Genomic DNA, 21073 nt, shown 5'->3' on the forward strand with positions numbered 1-21073 from the left:
AAAGAAATCTGTTTTCCCTGACAGTCAATGCAGACTGTGCAGGAAAGCACAACATATATTACAGAACATACATTTATACAGTACATAAATACATACATTGTAGAAACAAACACAGATTTTCCAGCACACCAAACATGAAGTGTGCTGAAATGGCAGGCGGCCACTCTTCTGGCTGGGGCAGAAGACAGGGCAGAGGGAGAGTTCCAAGTCCCCCCCAGCCCTCCAAAACTTAGACACAGCCTCTTTTCAACAACTGGGAGCCATGCCGCTTCTGGAGGGTGAGTTCGCAAAGCGAGCGAGGTCACCCAGAGCACTGGGGAGATGCTTGCTGTGGATAGCCAGCGCTTCTCCTTTGTTGAGTGGCCAGGGTTCAGGTGGCTCATGGCACTCATGACCCCATCCTGCCAAGTGCCAGCATGCACCACCTTCAACAGGATGGTGGTGCCCTCCCTGTATGAGGCATGCAAGGAGTACTTGAGGGAGGAGCTGTGCAAGGCAGGTCCACTGGTGGCTTTGCACTTCACCTCCGACATCTGGAGCAGCCAGGGTGGAGATCATGCATACCTCTCCCTCACACGGCACTGGTGCAGCCAGTCAGGCTGTCGGTGGGCTCTCCTTCAAGCTGAGGTGATGGATGAGTCCCACACGGCAACAGAGATCATGGGGGCCGTGAACCGCATGATGCAGGGGTGCTCATTGGGCAGGGTGAGCTCACCTGTGGGTTCATGATTACCAACAATGGGGCCAAAATGGTCACGGCCATCCATGATACCAACTTTGTTGGCACCCACTGTGTGGCACGCAAGCTGCACCTCATAGTGAAGGATGCCTTGGAGGGGGACAGGGCTGATGGTGAGGGTGCCATCAAAACCAGCCAGCTGATTTCAAAATGCAGGAAGGTGGCAGACTACTTCCACCGCAGCATCAAAGGGGGCAAGATGCTGTGGGAGAAACCGGTAGAGCTGAGGGTCCTGCAGCACAAAATCATGCAGGATGTGGAGAACTGGTGGAACTCTATATACCTGATGCTCAACAGGCTGGTTGAACAACAGAAGGTCTTCCATGAGATGGCCTTGCATGGAGAGATTGGGATCAGTGGTCTGCTTAAAGCTGACTGCAATAGCATCTTGCAGATCTTGGTGGTCCTCAAGCCCTTCCTCGAGGCCACCGAAAACCTCAGCAGTGGTGATGCCCTCCTGAGCCAGGTGATTGCTGTAGTGAAGGAACTTGAAAACAAAATGTACAAGTTCCAGAGGATCAATGTTCCTGGCTGAGGCAAGCCGCTGTCACCAGAGGTGCAGGCACTGGTGAAGTGGCTGAAGGAGAGCATCAAGAAACAGCTAGATCTATTGCAGTCCAGTACAGTCCATGTGCAGGTGGCTATGTGCAAACCAAGGGTGAAGGGGAGCATATGCAGCAGCAAAACCCTGGACCACTGGATGGAGGTCCTGGTAAACAGAGTCCAGGAGGCAGAAGGGCACAGGTAGGGAGACGTGGGAGAAGGGGATCCACATTCCTGTGCCAGCACACCATCCACCAGCCAGTCTGTCCTCCACCACAGGTGCTGCCAATGTGGGCCAGAGGCATGGCTTCCATGGTGGGGTCTAGATGCACCTGACCCCACAGTTAGGCAGGTAGCACTCAGACCGTGGTGGCTGCCTATCTTACTGAGGTCATGGAGCCACTGCTGTGCAACCCCTTAGCCTACTGGGCAAACCACAGACAGATGTGGCAGGATCTGGCCACAGTTGCCTGGGAACAACCCAGGCAGGTGGTCCCAGGTGCAGGTGTTCAGCATTGCTGAGGATGTGACACCCCACCGCACTTCTTTGGATCCTGGTTTGGTGGAGCAGCTGGTGTTCCTCAAGGTGAACTTCCTGCTGCTGGGGTTCCTAAAGCTCCAGATGCAGACAGATTGAGTACCACCCTCCTCACTTCATCCACATCTATTTCCTTTTGGTTTCTGGTTTCTAAACCATTTAATGCCCCACTCTCAGAACTGGAGTTGGCACTCACTACATCACCAGCCAGCAGGGGAAGAACATGTCCCTTCTGAGCTCCCATGCCAGGACAAACCTGGAGGTATGAGATGGGGCTATGGGAAAGGAGGAGGTCCCAGGTCCTGGGCATGACCTGAAACTGCAACCTGCCAGGGTTGGGAGGGCTGGTGAGACTGCTGGCAGCATGGCAGCCCCCCAGGAGATGCCAGGACTGAGGACGTCTCTGAAGAAAGGTGAGTAGGAGGCACCTTACAACCTCCAGCCACCACACATGTGCACAGTCCTGGCTGGGGAAAGCCCAGACCCCTAAGATCTTTGAGAGGCCTGAGGCTTACTGGTTGCAGCGGAGTTGTGAGGCTCCAAGTGAGCTCAACATAGCTGCCTGGGATGCCATCTGTGCGTCAATCTGATATCTTTTAGTAGACTAACTGGTGTGTGCCTCTGCTGTCCCCCATCACTCCTGCCTACAGACCTGATGCCTGCCCCCTCACCCCATCCCCAGCCCTTGTTTCTACCCTATTTCCCACTCATACTGATGCTCCATCCCCAGCTCAATCCTCCCATCCTCCCATCAGCTGATGCAGCATCCTCTGACCTACGCTTCTGATTGGTAGAAACATGTGTCAGGGTAGCAGTGCATGCTGCTCCCCCTTCCCAACCCATGCTGCTGCCCTACTTCCTGACCTGTGCTGATCAGCAGCAGTGCAGGTCAGGAGATGTAGAATCAGCACAAGTAGGGGATTTTGCAGCAGCATGGATCAGGGGATAGGGAAGCAACACACACTGCTGCCCAATCAACAATATGGGTCAGGAGATGGGACAGTAGCACATGTGCACGTGCTGTTGTCCCATCCCTTGAGAGTGCTGCCGCTGAATCCCTGACCTATGCTGTCACCCTATCCCTCGCTTGATTCCCAACCTGCACAGCCACCCTATCCCCTGCCGCATCCCTAACTCAATCCCGGACCTGTACCTCTGCCCAGCTCTTTCCCAATCCCCAACCTGCAATACTGCACAGCCCCACCACCCCTGCCAACCCAATCCCTGATGCAAGTTTCCTGGGGGGAACTTGTCTTAGATTGGAGTAAATACAGTAGTTGGTAGGAGGGAGTGTTGAGTGTGGTCCATAGCATGAGATCGCTCCTGAGCACGCACACATTGATTAGAGGTGGGCAGGTTCCAGAATAGCTGGACTTTCCACCTTGATGATGTCAGTGACCCACTTACATCTAGGGAGCCTGCACAGTAGCTTGTGTGGTCCACTAGAGTGCTGTTACATCTGAGTGCCAAGAACACAAGAGTAGGGTGTCGTGTGCACACATGATTGGTGAGAAGAATGATTGACACATGATTTTGGTGAGTATTTAAGAAATGCTGAGGCATGATTCGGTGCACAAATGCAATGTGGAAGCTTGAGAGTACTTGAGGTTTATATGGTGTGTGAGCTTAGCTGGCTGGTGATACCTGTGTGTCTGAAGCATATGAGCAGTGATTGTAGCAGTGAGAGAGCAGGATAGAGAGGGGTGACTTATAAGATTGGATTATAATTGGATAGTTACCTGTAAAAGCATTATTGGATTGGGACCCGGATCATCCATTGGATCGGTAACTATCACCCTTCCCACACTCTCAGGCTCAGTGAGTATCCTCTGAAGGAAAAGACTGAGGGCCTGACTGTCATTCCAGCTCAGTGAGCCTGTGAAGGCCCCAATGCTGCCTTTCACTGCCCCTGCACAGTTCTGTTTATGGTGTATTGCAGTTAACCAGTATATGCAGTTAATACTTGATGTTATGTACATTTCCTAGTGTTAATCTTGTTTTTGTTGTGAGCCCAAGTTTATAACATACTTTTGAACTTTACTGTAGCTTCAGTGCATTTATAGGGTACATGAGGGTGGGCTGTAGCTCTATGTATGTCCCTGACTCCAAAATCCACCCCTAACAGAGATAACACACGAAAGGCCCTGGCTGTCTGAGGAGATGTGTCCAGGACACCCGGCAGTGTCCACCTTTCAGGAGGACAAATCTTCAAGTCACACTACTTTCATCCACGTAGCTCAGGTTGAGAGAGCTGAAACGTAGACAGGTTTTTGAGACGTAGACAGGCTCTAAAAAAAAAAAAAAAAAGGCCTTCTAAACATTTTTCTTAACTGGGCACCTTGTGCACAGTCATACAACTGATAACATATTTGCTTCCTGTTTACAAAATGAAAAAGAGTTGGGAGCATTTGTTTTGAGATAGGGCCATATAAATACATAGCCAGCAGCATAATGATGTTTTCTCCTTACCAAGAAATCTTCACCCTTAGAAAGTTTTAACAGCAGCTTACACAAACCCTTGTCTGGAAAGGTTTAGACCGAGGTGATCTCCTGCCATCTGTCCTAGCCTTATTTTTTTTCCTCTGAGTCTAGCAGCATCTCTGAAATATTTAGAAATAAATAATTTTTCCTGCCCAGCTTGTTATGGAATATAAATAAGCAGCTGCAAGAACTCTTAGAAATGTAGTATCCTACATCCTCACTGAAGGTATTTGTGCACCAAGCATTTCAGCTCAAGCTCCATGATTTTTTGCCTTAGCAGTACCAGTAACGCCTTTACTACCCTAAGAGGGAAGGAAGGGTGCAATGTGTATGTGAACAGCATGTCTTAAAAAAATAAAACAAAAAACCCTAAAAAGCAAAAACTAAAAAACAACAAGCAAAAACAAACAAAACTTCAAGTTCTCCTTCTCCTTTGAGCAACACTCCACATTCTCACTGGCCAACTCCAAAGCACATACCCATAATCTCAAAGTTCTTGGCAAACAACTAAAGGACCACCTTATCAAATTTAATATCTCCTTAGGAGGCTTCTGCAGTTACCTAGTGTTTAAATCTATACTGAGCTGTCAGTGGCCACTCTGAAGGTATTAGCTATGGAGAAATTATGCAGGGAGAAAATAGAAATTGTCTGGGCTCTGGCAGAATGAACTTTGACTACTGAAGGCAATTCCATGTTGATAGTCTCATAAAATAAAAATGCAGGGAGTACAGATCTGGAGGAATCAACCTTCCTGCCCTGGGCAAGTTGTTCAATCTATGGCAGAGGCTAGAGGCCCTTGATGACATCAGCAAAGGATAGTACACATAGGCTACATACACACACTCAAATAACCTGGGAGAAAAGTCTCCCAGGTGTGTTCTCCTGGTAGAGAAACTTACCTAGAGCTGCATGTAGTCATTCAAATGCTGAGGCAGGTGCACACTTCTCAGCAGGCTTTGCAGGTTCCCTGAGTTGGTCTGGCAACAGAGGCAGCAGGGCCTAGGGCAACACTGACTGGCTGACCAGACTGCCCATAGTCTGCATGCGTTTCCCTGCAGCACTATGTGGAGTTGTGAAGGGGCATGTTCTGCTCCTTGATGGAGCAGCAGAGTTCAGCAAGTGACACCGTCTGTAGCAGTGGAAGCCCTGGAGGGGGAGGGAGGGTGAAGGACTCTGCTGCCTTCTAAGAGAAGCCACAGCACTTCAGATATTTGGTTTCCCAGAAATTCCCCCGGAAATGATTTAACCTGGGAACGACCACACATTTTTCTCCTGCAGCGACCATTTTTACTCTGGGAGAAAAAGCCTGAACATCAGTACACTCATGGTTTTTCCTGGGAGAGTGGCAATTCTCCCAAGAGGAACTGAATGTCTGTACAAAGCCATAGTTTAAGCATACCACCTTGCATGTCCTCAGTACAGAGCACAGATGAACAAAGTGGTCATCTCCTATAGCTACTACCAAGACCACAACCTCTCTTGGGTTAGGGTGCTTATGGTACATTCACAGGGAAGCAGCACACATAGACTTTCATTATTTTAGAGTTTTTGGTAGGTCTGCATAGTGTAGAAATGCTTAAAAATCTGTATAACTTAAGGTTGAAACAAAGTGTTATGCTTTTGATATCACAACACAACATACAACTCTTGGGAGCTTTTGCACCTAGGTGAACTTAATGCCCTCTACACTGTAGGTGCATGAGTTTCCCCTCACACATTATAGAAGTCTAGACACTTAGGAAAGTGTCACAGAAGCCAGCAAGCTAGGTGGCTTCCAAGCTAGGAAGGGGTCTGTCTCTCAGAATTCTCAACTGTGAATTCTCTTCTGCAGTTAGTGACCTAAGTTAGGTTGGTAGTTTCAAGCAAAAAGTGGCAGGTATATCATTTACTTGGATTTGAGAGATGCTCAATTCCTTTTATTTCATAGTTTTTAAGTTCCTGCTCCAAATACGTCTCAAATTTTAAGACTGTTCTAACCTGTAAATATAGCATGTTATTCAAGGTACTTAAATATTCATTCATTTTACACAAGATAAAACCACCATAGCAGCTGAAAGATACATTTAACAATCCCTATGGCACCACAGTTGGAGCTCTTGTATGGAAGTGACAAGTCATAGGTTTGTGTTACATCTTGTAAGCAAAGAGAAAAGGTGTTATTTATAGTCTGGTCTTACACGCCAGGTAAGTGCTTTGATCACGAACCTTATTAAGTCTAGGAATGTGAATGCTATCCTTTCTTCTTCCTAACTCTACCCGTGCAAACTACAACCTCCTAAATTCTCTCAGAGCTTGCAGGCTAGAGCAGATGCAGAAATGCCCACTTTGAGAATTCTACCAGATTTTGGGAGGCTGAGCAATTCAGCAGGTCTTAGAATTTGGGTAGTTCTGCATATACAGAGCAGCAGAAGTTCAGGAGACTTCTGGATTAGGTAGCAACTGAGCAGGAGCTTTAAGGAACTACATTTTAAATTTGGGAATCTAACTACTACTTTAAATACCAAAGTCCCTTTGGCGAATATAGCTTTTAGCTCTTACTGGGGTTAAGTCTTAATTTGTAATGGGAGTGCAGCAAGATGGTAAAATGTATATATGGTATAATCAAAATAATTAGCAATTGCTCCTATGTACAGTACAAAAGTAGATGTATCCCTATGCAGTCTTAAGGCCATAAGTTCTTTCATATTCCCTAGTTTTTCTACAAGGTAGAAAAACATCTTTGCTTTATAATATCTTCTAATGCCAGCGTTTCAGTAATGTTTACTGCACAGCCACAAAAGTATTGCAAATTTCAGGAATAATCCTTTTTTATTAATATCAAGCAAACTGAGGTAATTTTTCCTCATATACTTTGTCCTTTGTTTCACATTATAAATTACGAAAGATACAGAATACACACATCAAACCAAAATCACATTTATTGTGTCAGCCACAAGTGCAAATATAGCAACAAGTCATTCAGCAGTTACAAATACAGAGGAGACTGTAATATAAATGCTAAGTACACTAACAGAGCAACCTCAAAGAGCAGCAAGAAAGACTCTTGAAGTTAAAAAAAACAAAAACATCTGTATCCTTTTCTACTTGTCAAAGTCAGACCAGGAATGTTCCTACAAAAAGTCCAGGTATAGCTAACTGTTCCGGAATTAACAGTTGAATTATTTTCAGTTTATAAAATGGCCTGACCAAGCTTTTTAAAAGTCAAGAGAGTTGTTCTAGTTTCTAAACAAGTGTATCCATTTGCTCAAGATGGAAATGCAGTGCTAGTACCAGTTCAGTGTTTGCTGTATTTGATATTGCAATTAAAAAAAAAAAATAAAAGGTCCAATTTCAGTGCATTAGATAGAGTTCTACGTGAATCCAAATAGAACAACATTATATAGACATTCTTGAAATGTAGTAAAAACCTTCAAAAAATGACAAGCTTTCAAGTAGTTTGCCCTTTTTTGCTTCATCTTTAAATATGTAATTAAAATATATATGCAATGCTCACATATAAAATAGAAATGCATTCCAATTAGGAAGATACCATAAGATAGTTAAAGGCTTTCCTTACCACTTAATAGCCAAGGAACAAGATATATGTTTAAATTTTGCTTTTCTTTTTTAAAAGCAAAATATTGCGTTATTCTGTGATCAAGTGTTAAATTGCCAGTTTTAGCCCCAAAGAGATGGCAGCAGTTTGTATGTGTGGGAGTTTGGGTGAGTGATTTAGTCAATCTTCTTTTCTGACTGCTGCTTCCCTTTTTCCTTGAAGGCAATAAACTGAGAGTCTGTACCAAAGATTCTGTCCCACCATGTGAAAGTTGAAGCATAATTACCAATAAAGTTCATGTGATGAAAATCATGAAAACGAGCTCCAGCATAAAAGGGTATTAGATGCAGAGGGTTCAGAGGTAGATCATAGCCACTAGAGAAAGAAAAAAAAAATCACGATGTTATTATATACGTTTGACATTTTGTTTCAAATACAAATTATAACACCAGTTTTCTACTATTACTACTACATTTTTAGAAGACCACTAAAATTAAGATACTATTAAATTTCAATTAGAAATACTGAAAGTTACTTGAATACTGGGCAATATGACTTCATTAGAACAAGAGGACCTCAAAAGAGATTATAAATAAAAATGTGTGTAGGAGCATTTGAAGTTCTGTATCTTAGATAACATTATGTATTATTAAAAGTGTTGCTTTTTCAGAGAGTCAGACTGTCAGTCTGACACCAAAATACAAATCACCAATACAACTGGGTGGAATCATACATAGCATCTGATCCAGTATATAGTATCAGGCTATAAGGTAACCAAGATTAAAGTATTTTATAATGGAAGTAGTTACTACTAAAAAAAAAAAAAGTAATAGGAAAAATGCCTCTTAAGATGGACTTTCTTTCCTTCATGGAACTGATATCCAAATGCACTGTGCACCACCTAGTGGAGATGTGATGCCTAGATTTTTGCCCTGATAGAAACAACAGCTTTCAGCCGACAGTCAAGCTGCTCACATGAAGCATTCTTTTTGTAGTGCAGTTTTGGCTGGTTAAAGTAAGTTGCATATAATAAAGGCTCACAATGATGCTATTAGAATGCAACAAAATTAATATCAGAGGGCACCTATACATGTGACAGAGTTCTGCTCCACAGACTTAATTGAGTCTGCTGGAGCATGCTAATTAGCATGCTCCAGTAGCCTCCACATCATATGCATTCAGCATCCCTGCGTTTCAAAATAGTGGTGGGGGTGCTGTAACTGAAGCTCGCCAAACAAGAGCTGCTCTAATTAAAGCACCCCTCCCTCCCCTACCCTGGAAAACATGTACAGATGCTTAGAGTTATTTCAGCACTTGAAGAATGGGTACTATTTTAGAATGGACAGATTCTAAACGTGTGCTTTTTTTTCTCCTAATAACACTGAAGTGTTTCTAAGTCCAATGTCACTATGTTTGGTATCAGATTACACTATTCACTCAGCAACCCCACATCAAGATTTACAGCTGTCCCCTATAAACACGCATCGAAAAAGCCCCTACACTCTTATTTCTGCTGGAGGGCCTGGGTGAAGTGGCTGAATTGCATACTAACATTTTGGAGGCCCTATCTGAAAGAACTTCAGCACTTTTGCTATGGAAGCAAATTAAGATATCTATGATGAAACACACTCTACAAGTAGTATTCCTTGGAGCAAGCTCCTGTGGAACAATGTTGGTTGCCTTGAAGTTATTGTCACTTGAAGCATAAAAAAGTTAAACATTCATGTTTTGTTTAAAAAAAAACAAAAACAAAAAACAAAAAAACAAACAAACCACCAGTCTCCCATATGCTAGCAGGTATTAGGTAATGCATTCAGAAAGTGTGGATGTCCAAGTGACATGCCGAAAATTCAAGTCTTTCCTGAAAAATGGAGACTGAGGTACAATTCTGCCAAATCTGACAAGTTTAGTTTTTAGCCTAAACTTTGAGAAGTTCTTGGTTCTCTCAAACAGTGTCTTTTACTATTAACTCTACAAAAGAAGAAGAGTCATTTTGGGTAAAAAGCAACCTAAAATACTGGAAAGAAAAAAGCCTACAATTCTTCAAGCTGGCCTGAACTATGTTAGCTTGTTTTTGTAGACTGGGAGAAACTCTCCTACACTAGCACACATATGGCTTAAAAAGTAAATAATAATTTATAAAAGCATAGGACTAGACATCACTATGCAGTAGCACGTTCTTCACCTGTGTACATCAATGGTTTCCATCAAGCGACATATTACCCATGCCCACAGAAAAACCACATGGTTACAGAAAACTAAAATTCCAATGAAAAACCCAGTTCCAAGGATCAGTGTTTCCAGGGGATGTGCGTACTCTGCTTGCATCCCAAATGGAGACTAAGGAAAGAAAGAAAAAAAGTCAGTTATGCACTCAGTTGAAAGTGCCATTTTTTATTATAGTCCAAAATAAAAGGCACCCACAATGTTATTTATGCCCATACAGAATTATGGATAGGTTTGCTGGCAAGACAGTGACCCAGTTCTAGGAGTTACATTGCTTGAGTTAGATAGCTATGGGATTTAATTCCCCCACCAGTAAAACAGTGGGGCTGGAAAGTAGAGTAATCTCATATAGAAAAATAGTTTTATTCTGAATACACCAGTTATATTGTAATAATAATGTATCATCAAGTGTCAGGTGCGGGAAGTGAACTGAAAATGGTGAGTCATTCCCTTCTTTTTTAAAAAGGACCAAATGACACGGAACTGAAATATCTGGGGAGACTGTTTGTTTGCCTATAGCCCAAGACAACAAACTGGACTAACCTCCCCCCGACCCCATGTTGAAAGAACAAAACATTTTGAAGTGAAATGCATTATATTTATGTTGTACTGATACTGTTATATTAAACATATTAGAAAACATTCAAGTAGTACATACTACAAATTCATGATGCACTTTATGGATGTACTTGTATATTCTCTTGTGATGCAAAAGTCTATGCAGGAAATAGTGCCAGGCATCCTCAATCACTGCACATCCAAGGCACTGAGCAAGCAGAACATACCTTTGAAAGTAAAACCGCAAATTAGCTATAGCTCAATGAAGCTACATCTGAAAAACAGCCCATTTTTTCAGCAGGCCAAACCCTACAGCCTTTAAACCATTCTTGCTTACACCAGTAAGTGCGTGCATTTAGAGAAAGGTTCCAGAAATGTGGGATACACGTTTTTCTTTCATAACTAGGTACCAGCACATATAATCAGCGTCATTTATAACCAGTCCATCAATAAAAGAAACAGAAGTGAGCTAATATACAGCTTCATGCTTTAGTTTTACTCTTAAAATATTATCTCTCTTGCTCACACACACACAGTATATTTAATTTTTCATTAATTGTAACATGTAAGTGCTTTTTAAAAAGAGAAAGCAACATCAGAAAGGAATTAGAAAGAGAACCACCTAAACACCATGCAAAAGTCAGGCCGCATCCACTATTGTAAAAATATTAGTGTCACGTTACCCCTGAAGTGAAGTAATGAAAAGGTACTTTCAAAACATCTGGGGTTTTCCTTAAAACTATGTTGAGTCAAAGACCAGGGAGCAGACAGGTGACATTCTCTAAGAAACACAACACTCCTGCAACAAGCTGTTAATGTTTTCCTTTGTGATACTTGTAGAAAGGAGCCAAAAATCACTGAACTTAAAAGTCATTATCTCAAGGACCCAAACAAGTTAATATTTATTCCTAGCCACTGGGCCTCTCTTTTTGGCTTTAATTCAAAGCCTCTGCTCCCTCCAAGGATTCACACAATACAGGCTTTTGGAATGCTACCAAACCCAGAGACCTTGCTCCCACTGTAGTCAAATGGCTAAAATTCAAGAAGAGCATGATTAGATACATTAGTGGTTTATAATCCAGGGTGAAGTGACAGTATACACCAAAAAGTTCCTTAAGAGATCATTTTTAAGGCATCATCAGCTATTCTTTTAGAACTGTTAAAATAGCAGTACACAAAAATAAAACTATCTACGTACCATCTTGGCATCTTTTCCCAAGTATAAGGAATGTTAAAATATTCTGTGAAATAGTAAGTGCCACATATGAGAGGCAGCTGAATGAAGAAGTGGTTGAAGAGAAGCGTTTTCAAACACTTCCACTGCTTCTCCCAGGTTTCTGGTTTATCCTAGGAAAAGAAACAATAATCAGTATGCAGTGTCATTTTAAAAGTCAGCCTTGAGCAAGTTCCTTGGCCTAACCTACTGTCAGAGGTGTAGTGTTGTAATAAACTAGCTGGAGTTTCTATGCGCCACTGATTTCTACCCAAGGACAGACTTCTGCAAGATAAAGCTTCCCAACTGTTTGACAGATACTATACTAAAAGTCAATAGATATTTCTGTTAGTAGTAAAGACCTGTGCTTTTGGAGAAAGTTCTAGTCATGACAAAGTTTCAAGTGGACTGTTTCTGTAGAGTACTAACAAATGTGTCTTGAGTGGCCACAATCTGTTACATAACATACTGCATCTCATATGCCCTCACTACTTACAAATAAGAAAATAAGAATGTATGTTAGGATGAAGAAGACTCTTTTTCTATTCTCACTGCTTTAATATATATGTCACCTACTTGCATGAATACATGTTCACCTGTTTCTTTAAAACATGATTAGGGGCAGGGTAGGGAGGTATGTCCTGTTCAGGTTTTTGTGACATAAATGCATCTTTCTAAAAAGGATGTGCAATTTTCCTGATTTTTTAAAGGAAAAAAAAAAAAGTTTGGATCCTGTCTACCCTGGGAATTTATGGGACATTAGTGAGCTAACAGGATGACATAGTAGCACTAGTCTGCTCCGGATGAAAAGTGACTTGCCAGGCTGTTTTCATAAACAAAAATTAAAAAAAAAAAAAAGCCCTCAGGTATAACATTCTATGAATTTAAGGGCTGAAAAAGCTCCTGAACGCTGTAAGAAATCCCTTGCTTTGCTGGAGTACATAGAAGGAGGGGGAAAAAGGCAAGCTCTGATAATGATGGGAGTGTTCTTCAGGAAGAACAATATTACATTTTTAAACCATTCTTTTGTTGGAAAACAAAAATAATGCACTAGCTCCGATTTAAATTGGATAATCTACCCAATGCACTGCTCTAACAGATTTTAATTTCTCTCTGTTCCCTCTCCACCCTAGCCACCTCTCAGACATGGAGTTAATGTATAAAATTTTCACTTGGGGAGAAAAAAAAGGAAGTCATAAATCTTTGTCTTACCTGTTGAATTTTATACTTTTGCATATAAGGTATAAACTGAAAGACAAATCCAGGTAGACAGAGCAAGAAGTATGAAAATTCATGAACTAAAAGTGATCCCCAGGTTGCAATCTGGAACTTGGTGTAATGATCCAACATATAGTTCCAAGCATCTTTAAATGGTTGCTGCAATGGATTGTCGGGTAAAAAAGAGTCTATGTATTCCACAGCCAGGTAAGCAGAGTTTAAGATAGTAGTACCCTCATTCACTGCCATTGCTCAAACATCACACAGTTTCTCTGCTGTATTCTAGAATTAGCCTGCAAATTTTTGAAAAAGGTAATAATTATTTGAATAGCATCGCTTTGTCATCTAATCTATTCAACAGACACATATTTTAAAAAATTAAGCACTTAAAGGAAATTATAGAAATGTATATGCTATTGGAAATACAAAACCTAGGAAGTAAATAGAGCCAGAAGATTCACCCTGGCTAATTAACTTGAAGTCAGTTAAAAGCAATAAAAGGTAAAAGGACAAATCCCAACCCATGATTTTTCTTATAAATGATATCGCTATAAATTACTTCAGGGAATCCTTAACGAAAGCTTCTATTCTGCAAATTCTAAAAACCTCAGGAAAATTCAAGACCTAAAAATAGGACTGAAGCCTAATTTAGGCACCTACATAAAAGACTTCAAACAACCCCAGGTGTTGTCAGTGAAGGCCTTTCCATATCTATACTGCTACTGCTCTGTATGCCCATAAATGCTATCATCTTGGCAGGTTGTTGTCAGCATCCCTACACCTATGTCCTTCAAGGTACCCAATTCAGTAAGCCAACAGGAAGGAAAACAGGAATAGAAGGGACCTTATGAGGTCATTTAGACCACCCTCCTATTCAAGGCAAGTCCAGCCAAGCTCTTAAAAATTTTCAAGGATGGAGATTCCATAACTTCTTTAGGGAGACTTTTCTAATGCTTCACCACCTTTGTAGACAGAAAGCTCTTTCCAATGTCCAACCTAAATTTCCTCTGTTGCATCTTGAGGCTATTGTTCTTAGTTTTGCCCCCTACATCCACAGAGGGAAAAAACCCAACCTCTCCCCATCCTTTCTATAATCACCCTTTAGGTATTTGAAGACTTATCAAATCCCCTCTCAGTCTTCTCTTCCACACTAAATAACCCTGCTTCTTTCTGCCTTTCCTCATACACCATGCTTCCCAGGCCTCTAATAATTTTTGTTGCTCTCCGGTGAACTCTTTCCAATCTGCCCACATCTTTCTTGAAGCATAGGGCCCAAAAAGGGACACAGTACTCTAGGTGAGGCCTCAACAGAGCCAAAGAAAGAAAGAATCTCTTCTCTTGATTTGCAAGTGACACTTCTGTTAATATAAGCCAGTATACAATAAGCTTTATTTTTTTTCACCAAGATCATACTGTTGGCTCATATTCAGTTTAAGATCCACTATAACCTGGTCTTTCTCTGCAGTACTACAGCCTGGTTGGTCATTTCCTGGTCTGTATTTGCATGAGCAATTATTCTGTCCTAAGTGCAGGACTTCACTGAATCCAAGTTGGCCCAACATTGTCAGCTTGTGCGTTCGGTAGAATACGTAGCACTCAGGACCTCTTGCTTTAAAACTACATACATCGAGTAGCATCCTCAAAATAACCTAGGGAAAGGTTAAAACACTCAAAGGCCAAGGAGGGCTCTCATCCTTGTCTCTGAATGCTTTAACTACCAGATCAGAGCCAAGGCTAAAACACAGGTACTCTCTTTCCCTCCTGCTGAAGCTCTGCTATCGTGTAGTAAGGAATGCAAGTCAGAAGGCCAAAGAGACAAAATAATTTCCAGCTGATGATGTCATTCAAGTGAAGAAGTATATCCCAGGTTCTGGTTCCTGCGCCAATTATATAAATAAATTACAGAAATATATATTTCATGTCTATATTTTACATGATCTTTGAATAAATATGCATAAATTGTACTAGAGATGGAAAGTGAGGACTGCTCCTCTCTGAAAGACTGCCCTGACCACTAGCTACAGTCATGCTCCTTCTTGTTTATTATTCACAGGAAATGCAGTGTTCCTGCCCCAGCCTTGCTCTAGATTAGTGATTAGGACACTCTCCTGAGAAGTGGAAAAGGCATATATGAACCCTTCCCTTCAGCTGAGGAAGATACTAATGCCAGGTCTCCCACTTCTTAAGTTAATGCTCTAGCCACTAAACCAATGGTTTTCAAACTTTTGAAAGGTTTGGAAGCCTTTTGCATCACTTCTGCCATGGAACCCCTACACTTGCACCTCCATGGCTTCAAGTCAGCTCTTACTGTGAGGGTGACCCAGGCCTGCAGGTGACCCAGGACTCCCAATCTCTTTGCAGAACCCCTGATAATCTATCCCAGAACACCAGGGTTCCACAGAACACAGCTTGAAAACCACTGCACTAAGCTATTATGTAAAGAAAATGAGCTGTACCCACTTCTCCTCCAGTAACATCTGAAAAAGGGAAAGACACAACTTTGGTGCTTAAACTAAGAAAGGGCTTGGGTTAGTTTAGAGTTGCAATTCCAGGAGAAAGGGTTTCAGACATGTGCCTTTCTTCTCTATTACGTAAGGGTTGGTCTATTAGATACCTCTGTACTGAAAGTGCTGGCTGGTGTGAATCCTTTCAGTGCATGTAAGGACCTTGCTACACAGTGATTTTGGGTAGATCCTGGACTGTTCTCAAATTAACACCTGAAACTAGTTTTCAGCACTCAGGCAGCTTAAAATAATACCACTCTAGGACAGGATTATCTCTGATCCATGTTTCCCAGCTCAGGCTAAAGGTGTAACCACTTCAAGCTACACCTTACTGTAAATACCCCATCTGCCTCCCCTGCTGGCCCAAATCAGGACTACTGCTGCCCCAAACCTCCCCAGCAACCCAGATCCCCACTCATTGTCCACTCCCCTTCACTCCACCCACCTCTCGCTTGCTTGTGGCTGCCCTTACTCTTGGTCCTGAAGAAGCAGGTAGGGAAGGGTTAGCCTGCCTGCCTATCCACCTCCGCTCTCTGGGCCAGGCTCAAGATCAGCAGCCGTCTTGGACACTGGTCCACACAAACAGTTTCACTGGGCAGTGTCCACTGGCTCCTTGGACTCATTTGAGGGCCACTGGACACTGTCAAGTATACTCTGCTCAGTGCCCCCTCTCAGTGCACTCATGTTGAACCTTTGACCATGACTCTTGTCCCGTTCTACCTTTCAATTATCCCAATCAATGACAGGCCCTTAGTAGCCTCCTTCATCAAGGCAGGCTTTTATAGCTGTTTGGTGGGCTTTAGCGCACCTTCCAGAATGGCACATTTCTGGGCAGAGTTTCACTGGGCAGTGCCCACTGGTTTCTTGGCCCCATTGGAAGGCAAGTAGGCACTGTCCAGTATACTCTGCTCGGTATCCCTGCTTGAGGCACTCATTTTAAACCTCTGACCATCACTCCCATTCCTGTTTTGCCCTTCTTTTATTCAGATGAATTAGTTGTTACTTTCTTGGTGGCTTGCCTTTCTAATGGAGGTTTATAGTTCTTGATGGGCAACGGCCCCCAATCCCTTGAAAACAACAAATAGGCCTGTGTCAGCCACTTAAACCAGTGCCAGCTATACAAAGTCACTGAACTGGGTATCCCTGTTCAACACCCTCCCTGGCATCCACTGTTTACTGGTGGGTTGGAGATGCCAGAGGAAACTTCTCTGTTTTGTTCACTAGCCATGAACAGATCCATCCTCCAGGGATGGATGTAGTTGGGGGTGGTCCTGCTTTGAGCCGAGAATTGGATTAGATGGCCTAACGATCTAAGGGAAGCTGGGAGACAGTATCCACGAGCTAATCATCTTCACCATCCACCGTAAAGCTGCCAAGTCAGTCAGCAATGCTGAAGTCTTTGACTTCAGGAAAGCTGACTTCGACAAGCTCAGAAGGCTTGTTGGCAAGGCCCTAAGGGACCACAACCTGAAGGGGAGGGGAGTTCAGGATGAGTGGTTGCTCCTCAAGGGAGTGATCCTGGAAGCACAAACAATGTCTATCCTGTCTTGGACGAAAGGCAGCAAAAGGGCACAGCAGCCCCCTTGGGAACTAATAGACCCCTTGCATCTAAAAAGAAAGACCTAGAAAGGATGGAAAGACTGGATCCACCTCAAAGGAAGAGTATTCTGCACTGGTCCAGACCTGTAGGGAGCAGACCAGGAAAGCCAAGGCTGTGACTGAACTCCAACTGGCTACACGCATCAAAGATAATAAAAAAAGTCCTTTTTTTGATATGTGGGGAGCCGGAGGAAAAGCAAAGGTAACATTGGACCCTTGCTAAACCATATGGGACAACTGACAACCAATGCCCAAGAAAAAGCCAACCTGCTTAATGGGTATTTTGTACTGGTTCTTCACCAGCCCTAAAGGACAGCCCTGCTCAATATGGTATAGGACTGCAAGGGCAAGGAAGAACTGTTACCTTTCATCAATATAGACCATGTGAAGGAACACCCTGAGAGGGTGGACACCTTCAAGTCAGCTGGCCCAGACAGTTTACACCCCAGGGTACTTAAGGAGCTGGCAGGCATCATAGTTCAGCCACTGGCACAGATCTCCAAGAACTCATAGCACTCAGGTGAAGTGCCCAAACATTGGAAGGAGGCAAATGTGGTGCCCATCTTTAAGAAAGGAAGGAAAGTAAATGCAGGGAACTACAGGCCTGCCTGACCTCTATCCCAGTGAAGATTTTTGAAAAAATTATCAAAGAGACCATTCTTGACAAACTGGCTGATGGCAACATCCTGAGGGATAGCCAGCACAGGTTTGTTGCAGGTAGGTCTTGCCTGACCAATCTCATCTCCTTCTATGACCAGGTGACATATCACCTGGACAAAGGAGAAGAGATTGATGTCATAGCTTGATTTAAAAAAAGCCTTCAGTCTGGTGTCCCATGATTATCTCACGGAAAAATTGGCCGACTGCGGCCTCAGCTACATCACAGTCCAATGGCTGGAGAACTGGCTCTGAGGTTGGACCCACAGAGTGGTAGTCGATGGAAGTAAATTATCGTGGTGTGCCACGACCAGTGGGGTCCCACAAGGCTCTGTCCTTGGGCCTATACTCTTTAACATCTTTATTTATTGGACATTGGTATCAGAAGCAAACTGGCTAAGTTCACCAATTACACCAAACTTTGGGGTAAAGCATCCACACCCGAGGACAGGATGGTGATCCAAGCCAACCTAGACAGGCTCAGAAAATGGGCAGATATAAACCCGATGGCATTCAACACTGAAAAATGCAAGGTACTCCACCTTGGAAAAGAACCCTGCAGTATGCTTACAGGCTTGGCTACACTTGTGAGCGCCACCACCTAAAGGGACTTAGGGGTCATGACTGACCAGAAGATGAATATGAGCCACCAATTCGATGTTGCAGCTGGTAAAGCAAGCAAAATGCTGGCTTGCATCCATAGATACTTCTCAAGCAAATCCCAGGATGTCATCCTCTCACTGTACTCTGCCTTGGTGAGGCCACAGCTGGAGTACTGCATCCAATTCTGGGCTCCACTATTCAAGAAGGATTTCAAGAAGCTTGGAAGAGTCCAGAGGAGAGCCATGCACATGATCAGAGGGCAGGAGAACAGGCCTCATGATGAGAGGCTGAGAGCTATGGGACTTCAGCCTGGAAAAGCGCAAGCTCCGGGGGACCTGGTGGCTGCCTATAAGTATATAAGGGGCATATATCAGGATCTGAGGGAACGCCTGTTCACCAGAGCACCCCAAGGGATGACAAGGTCAAACAATCACAAACTCCTCCAAGACCATTTCAGGCTGGACAAAAGGAAGAACTTGTTTACTGTCCAAGCCCCCAAGGCCTGGAACAGACTGCTGCCAGAGGTGGTGCAAGCACCTACTCTGGACTCCTTTAAGAGACATTTGGACATTTATCTTGCTTAGGATCCTTTGACTCCAGCTGACTTCCTGCCCCTGGGGCGGGGGGGCTGGACTCAATGATCTTCCGAGGTCCCTTCCAGCCCTAATGTCTATGAAAAAAACCTCTTGAGGTCCCTTCCAACCCTCATTTTCTATGATATATCCAGCCCCTTTTTCACACTTGGCCATGGATGTCCTCCTGTCACAGAGAACTGCAATTAACTACGCCTTGTGTAAACAAGGCTGTCCTAGAGAAGTGGGGCTGGAAGGGACCTCCAGAGGCCACCCAGTCTGACTCAAGGCAGAATCATCCCTGTCCAAACCATCCCATACATCACCAATCTAAGCTCTACATAAAGCTATCCTCAACACAACACAGACCTAACACCCAAACCTACCACAGGTAAAGCACAGGACCAAGGGCAGGCAAGGTCCTGCTTCTATGAAACGGTGTCAACGTACCATTTGTATAGTAAGGCTTACAAGGAAGGCAGCCTCCCAGCCAGTCCCTACCAGTCTGACCATGGGGTAAAAACCCCCAAATGCAGCAATCGGTCTGACACTGAGTACAGCTGCAGGACCCCCCAAGCCAGAAACCCCTCCGGCTTTGCTCCTTGCAGGAGCGCTGGCACAACCCGGCTGAAGTCCCAAGTGCCTCTAGGGAGGCTTAAACACGGCCTGATACAGAATCATGGAAAGCGAGGGTTGGAACGGACCTCGGGAGGTCACATCTGGTCCAACCCCGTTCAAAGCAAGACCATCCCCAATTAGACCATTCCAGCCAGAACTCTGTCTAGCTAGGTCTTAAAACCCTCCAAAGACAGAGCTTCCACTACCTCCCTGGGAGCCTGCCCCAGTGTTTTACCACCCTAATATCTAACCTAAGCTTCCCCTGCTGCAACTAGAGACTGTGGCTCCTTGTCCTGTCAGCAATGAGAACAGCAGAGCTCCAATCTCGATATAACCTCACTTCAGCTAAACACCCTTGCACACTTAATAAGCCCAGGTCCCCCAGCCTCCCCTCAGCAGCCACGTGCCCCCACCCCGCACCACATCCACTGCCCTCTCCGTCTTCGCCCTTTCTGCAGCGGGGGCCACGACTGGGCCCAGGGCTGCAGATGCGGTGTCCCCACTGCACAGCGCAGAGAGTCACTGCCCTTCACACCTGCCGCCAACACCGCAGGGGGAAGGAACCAGCAAAGCGCAGAAATGCCCGTGGCAGAAGCGAGGCCGAGCTGCAGCGGCGCGAGACACCCACTCCCATCCCGTCCCCGCCGGGCCTCACCTCCCCTCACCCGAGCGGCGGCGCAATCCGAACCCCGGCAGCCGGCGGCAGCGGCAGCAGCACAACAACAACCCCCCCCAGACGCTGCCGCCCAGCTTCGTAGCGCCGCTCCTGAAAGGCCCGCCGCCATTGGCTGCCGCGGGACAGTTGCGCAGCCTCTGATTGGCTCGCCGGCGGGACCTGGTCACCGTCAGGCGTGGGTTGCGGAGGAGCCGGGGCGCCCCGGTCCCGCTCTGATTGGCGGGCGGGATGGAGTGAGGATAGTGAGATCCGCAGGAGTGACCAATGGGCGGTGGGGAGTGCGGAGTGACGTCAGAAGAGGCGGTTGGGGGAGGGGCTGGGGCGTCGCCAGTCAGCCGCTCCTTCCTCAGCTTTCCCAAGCGGCCCCGCCCCACCGGTATGTGCAGCCTTGGCGCAGCGGGGTGCTGGGTTGAGCACGGGGCTGCCCGCTGCGCCCTAAATTTGTGACGCGGTTAATTAGTACACTATCCCGGGAGTACTTGAGGTGGCCTGAGAGGGACTCAGCAGCAGGTGCCACCCCCGTGCCACCAGCACACTTGCCAGGGACCCCCCTGCTTGTGGACTAGCCACCGGGGGTAGGCTGACCCAGAAAGGTTGAAAACCCCTGGGATAATCAATTTGTTGCAGCATCTGCAGTGTCGCCAGGTGTACAATAAAGTATTTATACTACAGTTTCAACCGTTGTACATGTAGGATCAATAATAGGAAAAGCGCTTAAAATGTGCAAGGGTTTTTGGTTGTAGACGTATAAGGATGCAGGCAGGCAAGTGGGTAGATGTGATATCTTTTATT

The 21073-nt window shown here is 44.6% G+C and overlaps 1 protein-coding gene across 2 annotated transcripts; it reads right to left on the reverse strand.

The window, feature by feature from the left end:
- Window positions 1-7202: 7202 nt before the first annotated feature.
- On the reverse strand, window positions 7203-20416 carry MSMO1 (methylsterol monooxygenase 1). Of its 2 annotated transcripts, none has more exons than XM_090036246.1 (6): window positions 20271-20416; window positions 13047-13345; window positions 11820-11968; window positions 10722-10848; window positions 10023-10177; window positions 7203-8212 (listed from the first exon to the last, which is right to left on the reverse strand). In XM_090036246.1, exons 2-6 carry the CDS (start codon window positions 13299-13301, stop codon window positions 8014-8016), a joined length of 885 nt encoding a protein of 294 aa, XP_089892372.1. In that variant the 5' UTR covers window positions 13302-13345; window positions 20271-20416; the 3' UTR covers window positions 7203-8013. The 2 variants fall into 2 exon arrangements, with proteins under 2 accessions (XP_089892372.1, XP_089892371.1); XM_090036245.1 differs by having other exon boundaries at window positions 20261-20414.
- Window positions 20417-21073: the final 657 nt, after the last annotated feature.

Source organism: Crocodylus siamensis, chromosome 2 (genome assembly GCF_052110815.1).
Source record: "Crocodylus siamensis isolate JL-2025a chromosome 2, ASM5211081v1, whole genome shotgun sequence".
NCBI lineage: Eukaryota > Metazoa > Chordata > Crocodylia > Crocodylidae > Crocodylus > Crocodylus siamensis.

Coding starts and splice junctions, on each gene's coding strand:
- MSMO1 (XM_090036246.1), bottom strand. CDS start 13,301: ATGGCAGTGAATGAGGGTACTACTATCTTAAACTCTGCTTACCTGGCT. Junction 10,849..11,819: donor TGGGAAAAGATGCCAAGATG/GTACGTAGATAG, acceptor TTACTTTCAAAG/GTATGTTCTGCTTGCTCAGT. Junction 8,213..10,022: donor GAAACCATTGATGTACACAG/GTGAAGAACGTG, acceptor TTCTTTCTCTAG/TGGCTATGATCTACCTCTGA.